Raw genomic sequence first — 22,469 nt, forward strand, 5'->3', positions numbered from 1 at the left:
GACACATATTAACCTGTGAGCCACTCCTATGGAAGGCCTCATCAATCCTGGAGGCAGAGTGCGTGGTTTAATGTGAGATGGAGCTCTAGCATGAGCTGAGCCTGTCTGCAGCTGTCGGGAACAACTCCCTAAGCTGTTTCAGGATAAGGCCATACCATATACTCTTAAGTGCCTTATAATCCTCGCGGTTATATAGCAACTTTGGTTTGGCTTTATCAAAACATGTCGTGTAAGGTGTCATACGATTTGGAATACTATCCCCTCGCCAGTTCTGGCGACGGGGATAGCATTCCACCCCTCTAGAGGGGTAAGACATGTTACTTTGCTTAAATGCGGTTAATTTCAAAAAGGACCTTAGATCCACAAAATGGATGCCTCTGCCACAGACAAATGTCTGGACCCCTGCAGTTGACCGAAACTCAGCAGATGGGGCCTGGACAAAGGGTTTCCTGTCACAGGAGGGTGTCACCGCCCTCCAGACAGGAGATAGTGTATTGTAGCAGGGAGGTTTGAAAGAAACCAGACAGTGCCTGGGGAGCACAAGGCTTCCCCTTGCATAATCCGGTCAAACCGGTTCTGGGGCAGCCCAGCCCCAGCTCCAGTGAGACCTGGACAAAGGAAAGGGGGTGTAACCACCCCCCTTCCTGGTCCCACCCATAGGGAGGGACCTAGCAGGAGATCCACCCCTCAGATTGGAATAAGAGTGGGAGCAGTGCCCTAGCACAGCAGATCATCCTGAAATCACCTTTAAACTAAGAAGACGACTGGACTTCGACATTCTGATGAACAGAAGACTGAAGAGCATCTCCCTTGTGGCCTAGGAGGGGCCACCCTGTGAACACAGGCACCACCCAGCACCTCGACGTCTGCTTTGCCGCCGCCTCCCGCCGGAGCCCGAGTGCAGAGCCTGAAAAGACCCAGCTTCCCAGACTTCTCCCAGCCCGATCCACAGTCCCTGCAAAGAAGGGACCCGTGGAGGCACCGAGAGACGTGGGAGCGGACATCTTGAAAGACCCCCGAGACGCTGACTGCGCAACACCCGAGGCATCCTCGACTCTGTGCTTTGGGGTTTGAGAAGCCCCACAATCGAGCAGCATTTGCACCAAAGATCAGCCCTCCAGCATCTCCACGATCTGCGTGGGGCCCTTTTGCTTTGTGCCACTCGACTCGCCATCCCGGCCGCTTGTCACGTGGTCAGCGGCCATCTTGGCGACGAAACCTACGATTTACACTGTGGGTCTGGTTGCTCCAGACCTGCCCTCGCTCCTGTAGAAAGGAGTACCCGCTCTGACTTTGCTGGTCCGAGTAATAAGCCTTTTTCACTTTCCCCGTGGCTTGCATTAGCCAAGGCTTGTTTGCTTCAATCGAGTTGCCGACACAGCCATCAGCTAGAGCCTTCGAGGGACAGCTCGTGATCGACTCCTGGACGTCCTTGACCTCTTCGTGTCCACGTGGCTGCAGAGAGAAGCAACCCCTCATCACCTGTTTGCACCCGACTTTGCCTGGTTCCAATCTGGTTCCACGGTGGTCACTGGCCAGTGACTTTGAACACTGTCCCCTCTGCTTTCAGGTCTTCACCACTTCAGATCCACCCTTGGATCCACCGGACACTTCTCCTTCACATCGCCTGCAGCGTCTTCAGCTTCAAGCGCCAAGAACCTGCGTGTCAAAACCCGACGCCACTTCGACCCTGTGCACCCACTTCCTGTGGGTGAGGTAACTTTGCTCCGCCGGTGTTCCCACACTGGTACACATCTCTAGGGTCTGTGTGTTAAGTTTTGTTCCTCTAGGTTCAGCGGAAGTGTCCTTTAACTTTAACTTTACAACTTTTACGCACCATTGGTTAACATTGGTGCGTGCGTGCGCTTTCCGCACATCTCCCGAATCCCGAGGGCCATTCCCGACTTCAGCATTGCTTGTCCTGACTGCTCCCAGCGATTCCCTAGGCCCTAGGCCTAACCACTGCTCGAGTGGCATCTCTTATACCACTTGTTTAGTATATGGTTTGAGTGGCCCCCTGCCCTCATCCATAATTGTGCAACTTTGTATGTTTAAACAGTGCTTTTGATTTAACGCTTGTGCCCCTTTATTCATAAACAATACTGGGGATTGTTTTTAGTAATAAACACATATATTTTTATAATATATACTTGTGTGGTGTCCTTTCATTTGGTATTACAGGATTGTATGTGGTAAAACAGCTCGCTTAACACGACCTCTTAAGTTAAGCCTTTAGGCTGCTTAGTCCATGCTACCCCTAGGATAGCTTGTCTAATAAGGTTGACTTACAACCAGACACCATAAGGGATTGTTTGGTCAGGTAGTAGGTGGTTCCAGAATTGGAAACATCCCCTACCAGGCCAACTTCTCACATGCGCTATATAAATTTTGACTTGACTTGACTTGACTTGTTCTTCCTTTTGTCCCTCCTGTCGTCTCCTCCCGCATCCAGCCTCTATTTTTGTCTCTCCTTCTCCCCTCTCCCAATATATTGAGACTGAACTTTTTTGTATGATGCCCGATGGTGCTACCTTGTTTAGCTATAGGGGAGATGGGCCGTGGACTCCCTCCTTGGTCATCACCTACCCAGTCGGTCTTTAGACAGACTTCTTTTTGTCTCTCCGTGTTGTCTCTTCCCTTATCCTCCCTTTCTCACCTCCCCTGCCCCCTCCACTACTTTTCTCTCTCCTTTCTCTCCTCTCCTAATTGTATTGCCTATTTTTTTGGGATTTATTGTGTAATTGTGGAACTTTTCTGTTACATTGTTGATTCTTATGTAAAGCGCTCTGATACCTCCTGGTCTAGCCAGCGCTATATAAAACTCTTTAAATAAATAAATACATAAAATAAATAGAGAATTAGGATTGAAAGAGTATAGAGAAACAGCATTCATCTGAGAAAAATCAGAAACACACATACACATGACAAACATTACCTCTAAAAGCACATAAATACCGCCAACACCCTGGGTACTGCCCTCTTCACCATTTATTGTGTGACATTGTAAATGCCAGAAACCAGATTGAGCCTCCATAATGGACCCCACCTCACTCAAGAAAAAGTGGAAATTCACTAGGAGGAGACAGAACGTATAGTTCACTTTCTAGTGGAGAGCTACAGGGAACTACAAGCTCTGACTATAGACTACCTTAGTTGAGTGGAAAAGGCAGCCATTTGGATGCAACTTACAGTTAAGTGAATGGATTGTGAATAAAGATATGTTCTGGGGGATTTAAATAAAAAATAACATTAATAGTGGAAGGGGGTGAAGTAGACGTTTTGCAGCATACGGGTGACAAAGGATCTTCCATGAGACAGACCCAGAATCGGCCTCTTTATCACCCACCTCAATGAACATATACTCTTCACTATGCACCCTGACCTGCTGTGTCTTCTGCCTGTTCTGGGGAATCGCAGCAAAAAGCAAGGTCATAAGCCAGGGAAGAACAAAACACCTCTTTCGTTTGGATAGGTATGGCCACTCATACCTCATTGTTCTTAAGCAAGACACATATTCCACACATTTACCCACACACACCACACACTTTCCATTATACAGTACCCGCATCTTGGGCATTCATTGTGATAACTGTATCAGCAGCAGTCCCTCCTGGGACACGGTGACAACTCAGTGTACTCATAAAATATCAGTCAGGTATGCTCATTCTATTAATGTCATAGGCACAGTCTGGAGAAATTAATATTTTTGATTATCATAGCTCAACACTACCATTAATTATATTTTCTATCTATATGCTGACACAATGTACTCATTGCATACTTATAAAGTGAGTGAATAGGCCGAAGGTAATGCTCATTAATATCATGTCACTATTTACTTTGCTGGTCTTTTGCGGAAAGCCTCTGCCGCCACCTCTACTGCTTCTGCAGTGACAGAACCACCATGAGCACTGGCCTAGGAAACCAGACTGATGGCAGAACCTACAAAATCTCCCTTCATGTCAATCGAGAAATATCTGAGCATATAAGAAAATGTGGTACTATTGCACATTAGTACACCAAGTTTAGTATGTCTCACAAACAGGCCTAAGGGGTGACCATATAGGTCTGATGTTTGTGTTCTTATGTGACTAAGTGCAACTTTCAAATGTACTAATTGATTTCTAAGTATATGTATCTTGGCTTTATTCAATATTACCGTGTCCCAGTTGGACCCAACATAAACTGATGTATCCTGTGATACAATGTCGAACAATCTCGAATTTGTAGAAAAGCAACTTACACCCATGTGGTTTCTGGCACTAAAAAGCTGTAGACTGGACCAGAAATGAATTGTAAAAATTCAAGAAATTAACAAGGTTTTCAAGAGCTTTCCTAAATCATATTTAGTGCTTGCATGTTGAAACGAGTTGGGAGGGTGTTCCCAATAGTGGTTGCTTGTACCGAGAAAGCCCTGCCGCCAAGTTGGCGTTTACAGAAATGAGGAATGCTAGATAAACAGCCTCTACTGAGTAGAGCTTTCAATGGATAATGTGTTTAATCAGGCTTCTAGAAATAGTAGTTCACAGGTTTCCAAAAAAGGAGCAGAGCTAGTTGGCTATCAATATTACAAGAATCTTTGGTGTGGCTGGGAGCAATGTAATTGGTCTTTAGCTAATAGACAAATGGGCATCAAGGTTGGGCTTTTTCAATAATGCCATTACCATGTCCTCTTTAAAAGTATTAGGTACCAGCCCATGTAAAGGGAAAAGTTAAATATCTAAATTTCACTTAAATGCCTGCCTATAGTTCTCCCAGTAGGAACGTTCACTTGGAGGTTTATTTACTCAATAAAAATAGCATGTTCCCATATCATCATACTATTTTGTGTTGGATTAATCAATATTCAGTATATGACTCTCATTGCAGCTGCAATGCTACAACAGCCCCTTGTTTTTACACTGTGCTACACCTATGACACCACATCACATTGCAAGCAGGAATATATTCCTTTACCATCCATTGGGCAGTTAAGTGTGTGGCCATAATGTGGACATTAACCCACATATCACTTTATTTAGTTTATTTCTCCTTTTCTCATTTCTAACAAATGTCTGTCTATTAATCAAGGTCTTCAAAAAACCTTAACATAACATATCTAATACCCATTTATGGGCCTGGACACAACTTTTCCACACCTATAACAATTATCTTCAGTCTCAGTGTAAATATTGTATTTTCTTAATGATCTTTTGTAGATGCTACATCAAGGGACACATGTCATCTGCCATCTTCTAGAACAGCTACTTAGCAGATGGCCTCAAGTAATCCATCCATACATCAATCATCCATAGAAGCTGTATGTAATAAACTATTCTTTCTCATGTATCTGGGAACATATCAAGCCAATAAGGTCCTAATAAATACCAATGTATTGTTCCATGTGTTATTATTAAAGTGTCATCTGTGTCTTAAACTTCACTTATAACACATCTTGTCTTTGTCTCCGCGCTGTTTTGAACAGTTTTTATTTCCAGCAACTGTGATACAACAACTGGACAATGATGCCATTGCATCAATTAGCAGAGTCCCTCATGCATTCCTTTTAGAAATCCAGTCCTCTTGCAAATGCTATCTTTGTTGCCTCTACAGATGTAGAAGAAGATTGCACAACACTTTCCCCCACAACCTACTAGTTGTCAAACCTCTATGTGCAGGTCAACCAGTTAGTTGTATGAGGTGTCCACACCTACATTAGGAAGACTAGCATGGACTAATGATGTCCTCTGAGAGAGTCAGTACTCTGAACAGGGGGATGTTTGTGAAATGGAGGCAACCATGTACAAGATCTCTACCCACTTGGAAACCATCCCAAGGTTATAAGGTGGCAGACTCAGTTCTTAAAGTACAGAGAGAAACATATCAAAGATATTGTGATGTTGCAATGAGAATACATCCTGGTGTCGAGGGAAGTGTATGCAGGGCGCCATACCATAGTCATTCAGCTCATACAGGCATCGTCATACAGGTACTTTTTAAGGTGCATAAGCAAATCAGATTCCCCAGGTAACTGGGCTGGGCTTCAGCTACCACCAGCTTAGCACAACAAACCCACCTCTTTCTTTCACCAGCCCACCTGCTTCCAGGAGACAACTTGATCCTCAATCCAGCATAAGCCCGGAATTCTATAGCATGGTATGCAAACAACCATCCACTTGGTAAAGGATTACTACCCCCACCCTCATGAAGACTTAACCACCAGTCTCTGCCTATCCTCACAAAACACATCTCTTACCAACAAGGGTGCAGCAGATGGTCCCCGTGTTGTTGCTATCACTATTTACTGCTTGAGAGGCAGCATCAGGCCCTGAGGAAAAAGGTCTGTTCCTGATACCCCACAGATGTTACATTTTCCTTCGCAAAAAGAAAGCCATTATTCTTAAGGGGGCGTGGCTAGCAGCCAAGCAAGATGGCCGCAGCCTAAGAGAGCTCCGTGGCCGAGGGAGTCTTCCTGATAAATCCGCTCATTTATCCTGTGGCTACTCGGCCCAAACAAGGCAGTGCCGAAATCGGAACATCAGCGGAGCAGATCGCGACGATAAGGAGCTCCAAGGGATTATCGGCTTCCGATTTATGAAGAGCGACGCACTAAAGGCCTACAAGTTGCATTGCATGCACCCCCTGCCTTGCTGCCGCACGGATATGGGCGGCGCCGGGCGCGGCTGCCCATGGGTACCTGCTGAGATACTGATCGTGGGGCCCACCGCGGATGAGCGACACGGAGGGGAGCAGTGGTGACGCATAGTACTGCAGTGCAAGAAACGTTGAGTCACGCAGGCCACCTACTGATGCTCTTGCGGGGCCCCAACTGGCAGGGGATGCATAGCCGGCGCAGCCACACAGGACCAGATCGGAAGAATTTGGGAGGTCGAAGGCCCCAACCTGTGCACAAAATAAGATTGCACCAGTGAAAGACGGGATCTCCGGGGCCCGGGAAACCCAAAATAGTGCAAATCGGAACCGACTATTCAAAGACTGCCACACCGGTTTGCCCAGCGCAGTGCCGGGGAGGCCAGAAGAGGAGCGCTGCAAGTTGACGCTTGCTAAAAATCAGGAGTGGCAACTACCCTCTCTGAAATCTGAAAGGATGAGCTACTGTGACATAAATCCGCTAACATGAATACACATCACAGGACACTGCTCTGCCGCGCCGCGCCACAACTACGTCATTGCCAACAGACCCACGCCATTGCCCACTTACTACATGGTCTCCCCCTGCATTCATAAAGGACTGGAAGCTTGAGACTAGGTAGCACTGGTGGAGTACCCCGAACAAACAGTAGGCCACGTAAGCATAGAGCAGACCGCATGGCACTGGAAAACAGTGACCCACAGGCCCCCACACCCTATGTAGGGACTTAGCATATGCCTTGTAGCAGCTCCACAGACACGATTGCAACGTAAATCAATGCTGCCTACATTCAGCGGCGCGAGAGGAGAAGGTAGGAAACCTGAAAGGCCACACGTGGTAACATATCATGCGGCGATTACTGCCCTCCCCCTGTGCGACTGAAGGTACCCTTGGTGCATAGAACAAGATGGGAGGCTGGGGCCAGAGATGCACACCTACCGTAAAACTGGACAAGTATGCATACAGCAAAGACCAGACTGAAAAAACACAAATGAGCACTGCCCAAACAGTGACTCCTTCATCTAATGACCATGATGAGGACATGCTGGTGGACATTATGGCCGCCCTGCAGCAGGTCCAGTCCTCTATTGGCACGATCTCCACAGACATATCCCTCATATGGCCAGATATTTCAAAATTATCAGAAAGACTAACGGAGGTCGAATCCACTACAACGGTGTTCCCACAGATACGGCCACATTGCGATGCCAGGTTCGCCACCTGGAAGCCGACAATAAGCTTATTCTGGCTAAACTGGACAACCAGGAAGGCCGCTCACGACGCAATAATGTGTGAATTATAGGGGTACCGGAAAATGTGGAGGGGCCTGCCTTCGACCTCTTTGTGGAAGACCTCATCAAGAACCAGCTGCAGCCATGAGGACTGTCCAGCTTCTTCTCAGTAGAAAGAGCTCATCGTGTACCGGGAGGGAGGCCAAGACCGGGTGCCCCCCTCCCCCCAGACCAATACTGGCGCGCATTTTCAATTTTCGAGACCGCAACGCCATTCTACAGGCGGCTATAATAGTCCCTCCTATCTGGATTGAAAACTGTACTTTCACACTCTATCCTGATTACACAGCTGCAGTAACCAAACAAAGGTGCATTTTCATAGATGTAAAGAAGGAACTGCGAACCAGAGAACTTAAAAACTCGATGCTTTTCCCGGCAAAATTAAGAGTAGAGGCAGAAGGAAAAAACGTTTTTTTCGCCACACCTGAGGAGACCCGAGAATGGCTGGCGGGATGGCGCCCAGCTGCAAGATTCGGAAAACCAAGAATCCAGCAGCAGCACCTACCGCACAAGTCACAAAGGTCCAGATCCACTGAATCCAGCAACAAGAAGTACTGAATAAACATGGATATTTGGAACCGTCGTCGACTCTACAAGACAAAATGTCAGACCAAGTTAACAATTGGAAGTCACTGAAACAGCAAACCAACCACCAGACAGACTATCCCCACATGTGTGGTGATATAGCATGTAGGCGCCACAATTACCGAGACTGAATTGGCAAATAAGCCGCCCTATACAGCTGTGAACTACATACCTCCATATACGATGTTGGCCGTCGTAGTTAATTTGCTAAAGGGAGGGCTTCCGAGGGTCGCTGATAGACTCTCCTCCCCACGCAAGTACAAGCTATGGGAAACAAGCACTCTGCTCAGTTGAGGTGGCAGGTAGTTCGGGGACCGACGGGCAGGGAGGCGGGGAGGAGGGAGGGAAATGGGGAACAGTTCATGGTTTTATGTTTGTCTATGTTGTTTTTACTAGCAGGCATACATGGTGACAAAGTGAAGTGGATACCACCATGTGCCCTACACCTTTACGTTGCTAATATCACAAATGGCGAACACAGACCCAGCAACAGACACTGCGGATAACCTTTCCCTGAACCCAGGGTGATGCTTCCTGCCTTTACAGTGCTGTCATGGAATGTAAACGGACTGGGTGTCAAGATTAAGAGGGAGTTTGTACTCCAATATTAAACACAGGAGACAGGCAGTAGCACTGATACAAGAGTCACATTTGACGGGCTCGGCCTGTAAGGCCCTAGATAGATAGGGGTACAAAATGGCAGTTCACTCTGAATTTACCTCCAGTTCTCAAGGTGTAGGAATTCTGGTCAATAAACAGTTCCCATTAATACTCACTGGATCTTGGACAGATGATCAAGGGTGGTTTGCAGCGCTGGCATGTCAATGGGAGGGTCGGTCGTATAACCTAGTATCAGTTTATATCCTATCAACACTACATCAAACAACCTTCCCAGCACTGGGACTATTCTTACTCTCTCTACTGCAAGGAGAAATCATTATAGGTGGAGATTTCAATGCCACAATGGATGTCTCCATTGATAGACAACCCCCTAGAGACCCCAGTAGTGCCAGCCTCAAAATAATGGACGTTGTAGATGCTGTTGGTCTAGTTGACTCATGGAGAACTAAGCACCCGCAGTATCACCAATATACTTACCACTCGGTGGTACACAATAGTCTTTCAAGAATAGACTTCATATTCACATTAGCAACAGGGTTAGAAAGGCTATCAGAGATCCAACACTTACACCGGGGCATCTCCGACCATTCACCAGTGTACATTGCATACACGTCCCACACTACAACTCGACGTCGACTGTTCCCCCTATACCCAGGATATCTTAAAAACCGAAAGATAGGAAAGGGTCTGCTCACAGCCACAAAGCAATATTTTGCAGAAAACAAACATTCAGTGTCCTCACCTCTGACATTGTGGGAGGCATATAAAACGGTATTAATGGGTCATGCAATATCACTAGTTGCTGGATATAAGAAGTCACAAAGACAACAGAATGAAGCATTAGAACAGGGAGCAGCAGAGGTGGAGGCGGATCATGCCTAGACATCAATGAAGACACAACTCATAGGTTGCAGCTAGCGCAGCAGGAATATAAGGCATTTGCACGGGAGGAAGTGAAAGCCAAGCTCACAACCACGCAACATACTGTTTACAAAATGGGCAACAAAGCAGGTATGCTTCTCGCCTGGTTAGATAAAAAGGACCAAGCCATCCGATGGATAGCCCAACTCCGGTTAAAAAACGGGGATTTGACCTCAGACCCTCAGCAAACAGTTGACGCATTGGCATCACACTACAAAACTATATACACGCCCACAGCCATAAACACAATAGAAGATAATATAGCCTTCCAGAAAGATATACGCCCACGCTATCGCATGGCGCTGCCCTGGTGCTTGATGCAAATGTATCGCCAGATGAATCTACCTTAGCCATAGGTGCACTACATACCGGTGGAATTCTACAAAAGAACAGCCACCCAACTTACACCACACCTAATTAGCATGTACACGGCAAGTCTAGAAATGAGAGATTTGCCCAGGAACCAGCGTCTAGCGACAATAGGGGCGATTCATAAGCTGGGCAAGCCACGGCAGGAATGCATGTCCTATAGGCCTATATCCCTAATAAATGCAGAAGTGAAAATATTGGCCAAAGCATTGGCAATGAGATTGCAGCCATATCTCACAGCGGTGATCCACCCAGATCAGTCAGGTTTTATGACAAACTGTAGCACGGCCTTGAATCTCCGGAGGCTCCATAGTGTCATGGCACGCAGGTCAACTATTGCAGAAGACGCAGTTATTCTTTCCCTAGATGCACACATGGCGTTCGACATGGTCAAATGACCCTTCCTTTTTTCAGTCCTCCAACATATGGGCTGTGGCCCCAAATTCTGTGGATGGGTGCGCCGGATGTATGACGTTACAACGCATACTTTTACAACGACTACCATTACAACAAATTTTTTACAACGCAAACACTTTTACAACGCATACCATTACAACGCAAGATTTTACAACGCAAGTACCTTTACAACGCATACCATTACAACGTAAATATTGGTAAGTATATAATATTTTTTTTAATATAAATTATTTTAAATTATTAAAATATAATTACATTTTATTTAATTTTATTTAATTAATTTAATTTAAATATAATTTTAATTTATTTTTACAAATTAACCCTGTACCCCAAAAACCCAAAACTGACCCTGAACCCTAAAAATATTTTTTTAATATAAATTAATTTAAATTATTAAAATATAATTAATTTTTATTTAATTACATTTAATTAATTTAATTTAAATATAATTTTATTTTATTTTTACAAATTAACCCTGTACCCCAAAAACTGAAAACTGACCCTGAACCCTAAAAATACCCCTTTACCCAAAAACTGAAAACTGACCCTGAACCCTAAAAATACCCCTTTACCAAAAAACTGAAAACTGACCCTGAACCCTAAAAATATCCCTTTACCCAAAAACTGAAAACTTACCCTGAACCCTAAAAATACCCCTTTACCCAAAAACTGAAAACTTACCCTGAACCCTAAAAATACCCCTTTACCCAAAAACTGAAAACTGACCCTGAACCCTAAAAATACCCCTTTACCCAAAAACTGAAAACTGACCCTGAACCCTAAAAATACCCCTTTACCCAAAAATTGAAAACTGACCCTGAACCCTAAAAATACCCCTTTACCCAAAAACTGAAAACTGACCCTGAACCCTAAAAATACCCCTTTACCCAAAAACTGAAAACTGACCCTGAACCCTAAAAATACCCCTTTACCCAAAAACTGAAAACTGACCCTGAACCCTAAAAATATCCGTTTACCCAAAAACTGAAAACTGACCCTGAACCCTAAAAATACCCCTTTACCCAAAAACTGAAAACTGACCCTGAACCCTAAAAATACCCCTTTACCCAAAAACTGAAGACTGACCCTGAACCCTAAAAATACCCTTTTACCCAAAAACTGAAAACTGGCCCTGAACCCTAAAAATACCCCTTTACCCAAAAACCCAAACATATAATATTTTAAAAATAATTATATACTTACCAATACTTACGTTGTAATGGTATGCGTTGTAAAGGTACTTGCGTTGTAAAATCCTGCGTTGTAATGGTATGCGTTGTAAAAGTTTTTGCGTTGTAAAAGTTTCGTTGTAATGGTAGTTCGTTGTAAAAGTTGCGTTGTAAATGTTGTTTCCCGGGTGCGCCTGCTGTACAATAAACCCCTGGCGCAAGTTGTGGAGAACGGACGAATCTCGACGAATTTCCCTCTTGGGAAATGGATGAGACAAGGCTCCCCACTTTCCCCACTCTTATTGGCAATAGTACTGGAACCATTGGCGGCATGTATACGCTTGGACCCGGTCATCCGGGGCCTGGAATGGACTAGGGTATGGTAAGACTGCATCTTCGCTTTATGCAGACGATGTATAGCTGTATCTGACGTCCCCATCACACTCCATCAACTGCCTTCTAGACATCTGTGCAGCATTTGCAGGGCCTCAGGCTATACTATCAACAGTTCGAAATCACTTCTCTCCATCCTGCACTCCCCCCCACCCGGACTGCTGCGCAATTCTGAAATTCAGATTGCAGCACAGGGATTCATATACCTTGGCATATATGTCACACCTCAGGCCATACATTTCACAGACGAAAACCTAATGAAGCCCCTGGCAAGGTTCGGCCACGATGTCAAACACTGGCATTCATTACCGCTCACTCTACTGGGTAGAGCGGCCCTCTTCAAGATGATTGCAGTTCCCAGATTCTTACTTATCCTACAAAACACCCCATTCTTGGTTTGCCCCACCTATTTCACAATGATAAACACTGAGATAACTAAACTGGTATGGGACGGAAGGTCAGCCCGTATCGCCATGAAGAAACTAGTGAAAGGCTGGTACGACGGCGGTATCGCCCTCCCAAATATACAAATGTATTATTGGGCGTCACAGCTCATTGTGATAAACTAATGGCTTCACACATCACAGGATGACCCAGCATACCGTATTGGTAGGCATCTCCCAGACACTGAAGGGATCTTGGGGGTACTGTATAATAGATCTAGGATGACGACTTACACAGGTCCCACGGCACACACAATATATGTCTGGTACGTGGCACAGCGAGCACTGGGCTGGGAAGGGGTTTTCACACAAGTGACGCCACTATGGGACACCTGAGAATTGGGAAAACTGCGAAACACCAAGGGATTCCACCAAGGGGACCTGATAAGTATCTCCAGAGTGGGAGACCTATGGAAAAAAGGCAGGGCAATCCCATTTGCCCAGTTGCAAGCCACTTATGGATTGGCACAGGCAGAAACCTTCAGATATATGCAAGTTAGGCATGCGCTCAAGGCAGCAATTCCCCCAACCACACACCTCCCAGAGGCCTCGCCACTAGAGGACAGACTTCTAACAGATCATTTAAGTAAAAAAGCCATCTCCCTGATATACCGAAAAATAATCAACAATCAGCCAGACCCCACGACAACCCTTAAGGAGTGATGGAAGGTAGACGTAGGAAATTTAGAGGAAGAGGACTGGCAGGAATCCCTGGCGTCCTCAAAAGAAGTTTCAATACCTTCTACACTAAAACTAGTACAATTGAAAATCTTACATCGCACCTTCTACACACAAATCCTGCTGCATAAGTTAGGAAGGTCGAATACTCCACTCTGCCTCAGACAATGCAGTGCAATAGGCACCTTTTGGCACACAAATTGGGAATGCCCGGTAATCACACTTTTCTGGGAGGCCATCATGCACACGATTTCTCAAGCAGCTAGAGTAGAGGTCCCACCGGAACCAAAGAGATGTTTGCTTAACATTTGGGAACCCACAGATCTCAATCACGCAGCTCAAGATTTGGTGGCCCTGGGAATGGCATTGGCAAAACGCAACATAGCACAGCACTGGGGTACAGGAATGACCCCGACTCGTCGACAATGGTGCTGTGATATGGACGGCAGAATGATAACTGAGAAATCAGTCTATGTCCACTGGGGATGTCCCAAAAAGTGGTCCCGGGTGTGGGGAGGATGGGATACATTTCGTGGGAATATTTTCAAACCCCCCACAAGAGGAGCAGATTATGGAAGACAGCGACTAGCCAATGAATACGGGGATACCAAGGATTGGGTCACAGCACGCAGCAGATCAGTAGCTACTGGGCGTGAGTTGAAACCTATTGATTAATGTAAGAGGTGTACTACTGCTAAAGAATGTTTATGTTGTCTAATGTATGCACTAATGAGTATTCCACTGATGTATCAATTGTCTATTTATACAAAATGTCAATAAAATGTTTTTTTTTTTTTTTAAATAGAGCCATTATTAGCCAACTTAGTAGTGTCTTCAGCCTCCACCCAGAGTCAGTTGGATTGTGGCCATGTCACTTTGTGAATAGATGCATTCTCCCTGCTAGGGCACTCTTCCTTCTTAGTTTGGGGTGAATCATGTGGTGCCCACCAAGTAGCCAAGGTTTCTTCTGACCTGTTCCTGTTGTTCCTCACTTCCTTCTTGTTTGCCACCTTAAAAGGGAAAGGTGAGAACAGAAAATACAAATAAGTGCATATTCCTACTTCTTCACGTACATACATATAAAAAATACTGCTTCTACAACATTAACTATGACAAAGATTGACATTGTCAGGCACTCCACTCCTCTGTCGCTGGCAAGTTGGTGTTCCCGTACGCTACTTGTAACAATGTGAGAACGCATAGAGGTGTGTCTGTTTTACATGGTACTTTGCCCTCAAATATAAACCTTTGTCATTGATATACGAGCAGAAACATCACTTTAGCAAATGAGAAGCTTTGACTTATTCAAGCATTGTCACCCTCATATTGCCTTATGATGGAAAACAGAAATGCAGGCATGATTCTAAGATCAACAAGTGATGACTGATGGGCGTGGCATGCATGCTTGTTACAGAAACATCTGATGGAGCTATTTTACAGTTTATATATGTGACTTGCCATTGAACATTTTATGTGTGTTACAACATTAGAATGACCGAATTTACACTGGCCATGCTATTGGTCTGACATGAGCAAGCTAGACCTGAGCATTTTTCCCATGTGGATTATCAACACAATTTGCCAAGTTCTGGAAATTGGTACAAAAGTGTTATACCTGTCAGCCTTAGGGAGGTCTTCCCCCAAACCTTTTGCCTTCACCCTCCATTTTTTGCTTACTTTGCTTTTGTTGGCCATGAGACTCAGTGCACACTTCCCCCCCTCCCCTTCCACCCCCGGACCACATCCCCTGGGGCCTTTCAGTAAATGGCAGGTGCCCTGGTCCCACTCATGGCACCCAGTTTCTTTTTGTAGAAGGCCGCGGGGGAAGCCCCAGTGCCCCCGCTGTCCCTGTCGGCTGCCCATCTCCATCAGGAGGCATTATTGCTCGTGCACGCAGGGAGCAGCAAAAAAGTATTGAGCATGCGAGACCGCCTTGTCAAGGAATTGAAGAAAGTTAAATGAACAGATGAGGCAGGACAATAAACTTTGGGCCCAAGTCACAAAGAAAATGTATAAGCTGACACTTTCAGGTTTATAGATTTATGAACACGAGAATTTAATAAACGTGTTCAAAAGTAAACCCGTAAGCCTGTCATTGCCCTTTAACATTCGGAGATTTCCTAGAGTACTTCTGGAAGTGTTTTGTAAATTCTAAATTACAAAAATGACTGTCCAATTGCACATAGGGAACAATTGCACTCCAGGAAATGCCATTACATTTGTCCAATCATTGTTGTCCCAACTGTTTCCGCAATGGGATTCGGACTCAAAAATGTTTGTGAACATCCGCAACGCAAAAATGGGTTAATGTTTTCAAACTTTACGGAGCATCGCTGATCTGTAATGCCCACTATTCACCCGGATGTAGGATATCTCCCTATGTGTCATATCGCCATGTTAAGGTAGCATTACACGTGAAGTAAACTAAAAAGCAAGTTCACATTTTTTAAATGTCCTGTTCTCATAAAGTTTTCTTGTTTATCGGAGACTAGATAAGCATCTATTTCTGTTCCTTTTAAACATATTATTCCACGCTAGTTATAAGGATTAGAATGTATATCTCAAATTGTTTGAAATGTAATTCAGTGTTATAAACTATTTTCATACGATGCTTGTTATTATTGATACTAATAATAATGGTGGTGTATTTTTGTAATTATAATGACTATGGGTAACAACAGCTTCCTAGAAATGATTATTAAGTTGTATTGTTGTTGTTGTACTTGCTATTAAAAATATTCGAGCAAGCACAGCCCAGGCGAAAATATATTAAAGCGCTTCACAATCAGGTGCAATCAAACAGAGAGATGGAAAACAACATAAAAAATCTAAACAATGTACAAAATATCAGTATTCGATTCAATGGCATCATCATTGTACGAATACCGTACAAGAGGTCTGTGGAAGAGAGCACTTGCCCTTACTGGACACTAGAATAGAAGTGACTGTGTGAGGTACAAAGGTACCTGGGAATATTAAAACGGTATGTGACAAGGGAATTACTGCATTAGGATCATTACAGCTATGCCGATTGTATTTGGTACACTGTTTCACGTTCCATATATTCAAGCTTAGTATAACTCTTGAACACCCACTATATGTTGCCCTATGTCCCAGAAGCAGCTGCTATGGCTAACCGATTTGATTACATATTGAGAACTTCTGTCGCGACTTGCAGAGCAAGAGCTCCAGTTCTAGAAACTCTAACGCTGCCTTCCATCCTTCCAAGGTCGAAATATCGGTTGCCATTCAGGCGGTAATAGTAGCACGGCGTTATAATACGATACATAAAAGCAAGTTATTATTATTTGACATTTAATTGTCGAGATTTGCTTTGGGGGGCGTTACTTTAATGCATGCATAGAGATTATTGTACCCTAGCCCCCTAGAGTTGTAGTTTTTTCAAAATTCAACATACATTCAATCAATTAAGTGAATGTGGAAGTTGTTGCTTGCAAATTGACAAGTCTGATTGTACTGTTAATTGTCTGCCTTTCCTGCTCTATGCTCTACAGAGGCCACTGTTTTACTCACTGTTTTATATTCATATAGGAGGTAGAAAACCTGTTTGTGATCCTCTCGGCAATTCTGCACCTTGGAGACCTTCGGTTTATTGCACTGACGGACGCTGAGACAGCATTTGTGTCAGACTTGCAGCTTCTTGAACAAGGTCAGTGGATCATTATCTTTCGATTCGGTGAAAACACGAACGAAGCATTACTTCCTTCATTCACCTGCAGAGGGCGACGCTCACTCATAAAAGCAAAGGCCGTGGCTAACTCCCGCCTTTGTTTACCACACTATGGTGCGAAGGAACGCACCAAGGTTAGTTGATGATATATAACAGTGGTACTAAATGCATTGATTAATTAAAATAGATATAAGGCACAATGTCATACGACTTCGTATCCAATCTAATGCCGTTGTTTGGCAATTTGTAGTACTTTTAACAAATCTATTTTTGAAGACATATCGGTGAGTCAGATAGTGTGAATTTTCATGCTCATTCTCAGTGATTACATATAATCTCATAGTTATGTTGAAAGAGGATTTATTAATTGCCTCAATTATTTTTGCGTAAGGAACTCTAAAATAACACTGGCGTAACGAAACTTGAGGGCTCCCCCTGCAAGGTAAGGTGAGGGGCCCCCTCCGGACTAAATCGGGAGCTCTCCGGCCAAAGGAATGTGCTGAGGGGCCCCCTAGAGCTTGCCCTCCACCCCCCAACGGGTGATTGGGGGGGGGGGGGCTGTATTACGCCACTGCTTGCTGTAAAATATGTAAAATACTGGAATTAGTCAGTGAGTGACACTATCAGAAAGGACGCTTTTAATAGCCACCCACTGAGGAAGGCTTTAAACATATTATGATGTTAAGTCTGTCAAGAGCGATAGCGACAGAGAAGGAATGGGAAAGAGATCTCACGTTTCAAATTATGCAAGTAGGACTACAAAGTCATCAACATCAGAACTACTCCCACTCCAGTCTAGTTGGCAAGATGAACAAGCATTGGCATAGCCAATAGGTCTCGCTTTTGGCACCTTATAAGTATTTAGTTATGCAGCACAATATCCTTGGTGCAACAACATCAACTGTTGCATGCCTAAACACTTATAAGGTCACAAAGGCGAGACCTATTGGCTATGCCAATGCTTGTTAATGTATGTTGAATGTCTAATTAACTGTTGTACAATGTAAACAAGCATTGGTTAATGCATTAGGTTTCTCTTATATGATTAGTACTTTTTTAAAGTTTTAGCTTGGTGAGCAGTTCTGCAATATATTTTAAAGGAACTTTGAAAAAGTGTTATGACTTGTTTGAGAAAGGCAAATAATCAAAGGTAACATTGTGTGCATTTCTATGCAGGGAAGAATACTAGTTATCAATGGTGTAAGTTACAAAGAAGAGGACACGAGCAGAAGAATGTGCAACTGCTAAATGGCTGTATGTCTTGTGTTATTCATCAACAGTGGACTAAGACACTTGTAACTGCGTTATACACAGTCATGTAGATAACCCTCATAAACGCTATGTATTGAGGTGATGCGGTTTATACTGATTCTCCGCCCCACATAGACGTTATGGCATTTATCATTGGGTCATCTCTTGTGCTGTATGCCTGCCTCAAGCCTGAGGTCAGCTCTGGAATAGCGCAGTAGTGTCCAGAGAAAAGGTGAAGCCACATGGGAGGGTTAATATTAAGAAACACACCTATACCCAAAATTCACTTTATTCTAGGGCGGGTATGGTCTGTTATTAAAAATTACATCTGGGTATACGATTGGACCAAGTTACTGGGTCCTAGTATATCACTTAAAGACACACGGTCAACATGTTTCTACTCCCCTTGGCCCAGCCAGGTCTATGGAGCATTCGTCAGGACAAATACAAAATTAAAATAATACTCACACCCTTTCTGTGTGGTATGTCAGTGTTTCAGATTGCTCTCACTGTAGTATGTTACTGGAGGTTCTATTAGACCTGGAAAGTAAATTGCAGGTATTTTCAAATATATACAATCTGTATTGCTATTATTCTGTGGCTCATGCACCTTTGTGTGTACACATTCTTTAGTCACAATTTGTTCTTAGTTTCAATGTGAACAATTCTTTCTTGTTCCTTCACTGAATGTTCGGATAAAATGGGAGAATATTTGGCGAATTACAGTGGGGAAATTAATCATGTGAGATAGCGTGCTTTTAACTAACACAGTTATTTCATGCAACTCGGTTTTACATTGATCTACATTTTTCATTAATACATAGCGTTATGGTTGGCTGATGAGATGATATAAAGGTTATGGTTTTCTTTTTAAACCATCACATACATCATAAACATCATTATTATACATTCCTGTTTCCGACCCGGTAATGTCGTAATTGATTAAACACACACATTACAATGCATATTCATGCCTTACTCGTAAAGCAAAACTATGGCGTCGACTTTACCTCATTGTTATGCAGTTGCGTGTCCTCGGGGGAAAAAGGACCTCTGGGTCCCAGGCTGTAAATTAGAAAAAGAAAGAATGGAAAGGTAGAGGGGCGGTTTAATCCATTCCCGTCCACACGTTAAGAGCCCTCATTGTGCGGAGCATGGAAAACGAGTGTAATCCCACTGTCAGTTACTTCTTACCCGCAACGAATGGCGAATTCCGCGTCTGGTGCTGGCGCTGCCCCCGGACGCGGAGACTCGTCAGAATCGGGTATTTGTGTTGTCTGGATTGTAAAAACAAATGACAGACGTTTCTATGGACATGTTAACCCATAAAAAATAGAAGAGGGACTCACTTATTAGTACCTCTACAAATTCGTATTTACAATTGCAGAATTTACAAAAAAGTCAAGCAATTCTTCTATTGTCAACTTACATGTGAGTATTCTAAAGAGTAGACTTTATAACTGAAGATATTGCTCTTCAAACTTACGTAAGAGATAGATCGTAGGAGCTCCATATATATTTAATACAGTGGTGTTTCCATACAGGGCTGTTGTCCTGATATTACCAACAATCAGTGGTTTTCATACATTTATGGGTTGGCCACGAGGTTAGGCAATGTAAACATTGATATTGTTTTGTAAACTTGTAGGAATTGTGTAAGCTCATACACGACTAATGTGGTATCTTACTTAAGGACCCAGTTGTTAACATTTATACAGACACAGATACGTTCCATCTATCTTATGAGATTTTCTAAGCAAAGTGAAGGGAGAGGTGTGGCGCCGTGGCCAGGGCGACTGACGCTGGAATCTGGGGACCACGGTTCGATCCCCGGCTCCGGCGGCAGGTTAGCCCAGCACCATTTGACTCTGGGCAATAGCTTGCTTAATCTTCCCGACGGCCCCCAGCGCCTAGAGACCCTTACGGGTGAGTGTGCGCTTTACAAATGTGGATTATTATTATTACATTATCATTAAGACCCCTCTGATGGGTTTGGAGTCTATTTACCCACCTTTGTTCTTTTTCGTAAAGTGTTCTTTCTGCATTGCCTGTCTTGTATGTCAGCATTTCGATCACAGTCCATTTTAAATCTTCAGCTTTGTGACCAGTTTCTACAAAGTGGGTACAGAGTTTGGTATTGTTCTTTTTTGTTTTTATATTACTCTTGTGTTTTCCGATTCTGAGCTTAACTGTCCTGCAAGTCATTCCAATGTATTGTTTTGAACACGGACATGTGATCATGTAGATAACATGTGTTGAGTTGCAGGTGGTGTGTTGTCTCTGGGTCCAGAGTAATGTCTCTGAGAGTTGGAGTGTTTTGCTGATCCTCGTCAAGTTGCAGGCCATACATGACCCACAAGGGTAGTGACCTGTTATTCTGGTCATTGATGGATTTCTTACAATATTTGTTGTAGGTTGATGTCTTGGTCGGGTATGTACGAGCATGTCTTTTAGGTTACGTGTTCTGCGATTTGCGAATCTTGGTTTCGGCCATTCAAGGGTCCCTGAAGTCAGAATACGCCAGTTTTTGTTAATCAGTTTCTGAACTTTATATGTAGCTGGACAGAACGTCGTGACACAGGTAACCAGGTCCTTAACAGGTTCTTTAACAAAGGTTTCTAGTAGAGCAGTTCTTGGTTGATTATTCGCTCTTTTCCTGCATTTTGCAATGGTTGTGTTATTATAGTTGCGATACTGTCGTTTTTTTGTCAGATTTTGCGCCTGTATTCTGTAGTCAATTTGTTGACTACAGTTTCTTTTGAGTCTAAGAAACTGACTGTACGGCAGATTGTCTCTCAGGGGTTTTGGGTGGAAGCTTTGATATGATAATAAGCTGTTCTTCGATGTCGGTTTGGTAAAGGTCTTTGTTTCAATTCGCACATTCTGTACAAAAATTGTCAGGTCTAAGAAGTCTATACTGGTGTCATCAGCTGATAATGTAAACCTTAAGCATTTGTCTCTATTTGATATACTTACCCAAATACATGAGATGCCTTTCGACAGTACAACAATGCTGTTGGTTGGACTCGATGTAGAATCATTATATACGAGCCTACCACAGCCAGAGACATTACAAATGCTAGAAGACACTTTATTCTCAACAGAATGGAACTACCAAACTCCACGTCACTTTGTTCTAGAGTGTTGTCGGTTGGCATTAACTGAAAACTATTTTGAATTTGATGGGCACCTCTTTCTACAAAAACATGGAACTTCCATGGGGAGTGATTTTGCTCCTTCGGTAGAAGGTCTTTATGTTAGCCATTTAGAAAGTAACAACGTCTTTTCTGACAATAACCCCTTCGCAACCAACGTGCTTTATTGGAAGCGCTACATTGATGACATCCTGATGTTCTGGAAGAAAGACAAAGATTTGAAGTCATTCATGGATTGGCTCAACACTAGAGACAAATGCTTAAGGTTTACATTCTCAGCTGATGACACCAGTATAGACTTCTTAGACCTGACAATTTTTGTACAGAATGGGCGAATTGAAACAAAGACCTTTACCAAACCGACATCGAAGAACAGCTTATTATCATATCAAAGCTTCCACCCAAAACCCCTGAGAGACAATCTGCCGTACAGTCAGTTTCTTAGACTCAAAAGAAACTGTAGTCAACAAATTGACTACAGAATACAGGCGCAAGATCTGACAAAAAAACGACAGTATCGCAACTATAATAACACAACCATTGCAAAATGCAGGAAAAGAGCGAATAATCAACCAAGAACTGCTCTACTAGAAACCTTTGTTAAAGAACCTGTTAAGGACCTGGTTACCTGTGTCACGACGTTCTGTCCAGCTACATATAAAGTTCAGAAACTGATTAACAAAAACTGGCGTATTCTGACTTCAGGGACCCTTGAATGGCCGAAACCAAGATTCGCAAATCGCAGAACACGTAACCTAAAAGACATGCTCGTACATACCCGACCAAGACATCAACCTACAACAAATATTGTAAGAAATCCATCAATGACCAGAATAACAGGTCACTACCCTTG

The 22,469-nt window shown here is 43.6% G+C and overlaps 1 protein-coding gene across 1 annotated transcript in view; it reads left to right on the plus strand.

Annotated features, from left to right (window-relative positions):
* Positions 1-22,469, plus strand: part of MYO16 (myosin XVI) — a 2,830,569-nt gene that overhangs the window by 1,447,780 nt on the left and 1,360,320 nt on the right. Inside the window, exon 18 of the mRNA XM_078658257.1 lies at positions 17,072-17,189. Coding sequence (XP_078514383.1) covers positions 17,072-17,189 — 118 coding nt within the window. The remainder of the gene's footprint in view (positions 1-17,071; positions 17,190-22,469) is intronic.

Source organism: Lissotriton helveticus, chromosome 8 (genome assembly GCF_964261635.1).
Source record: "Lissotriton helveticus chromosome 8, aLisHel1.1, whole genome shotgun sequence".
NCBI lineage: Eukaryota > Metazoa > Chordata > Amphibia > Caudata > Salamandridae > Lissotriton > Lissotriton helveticus.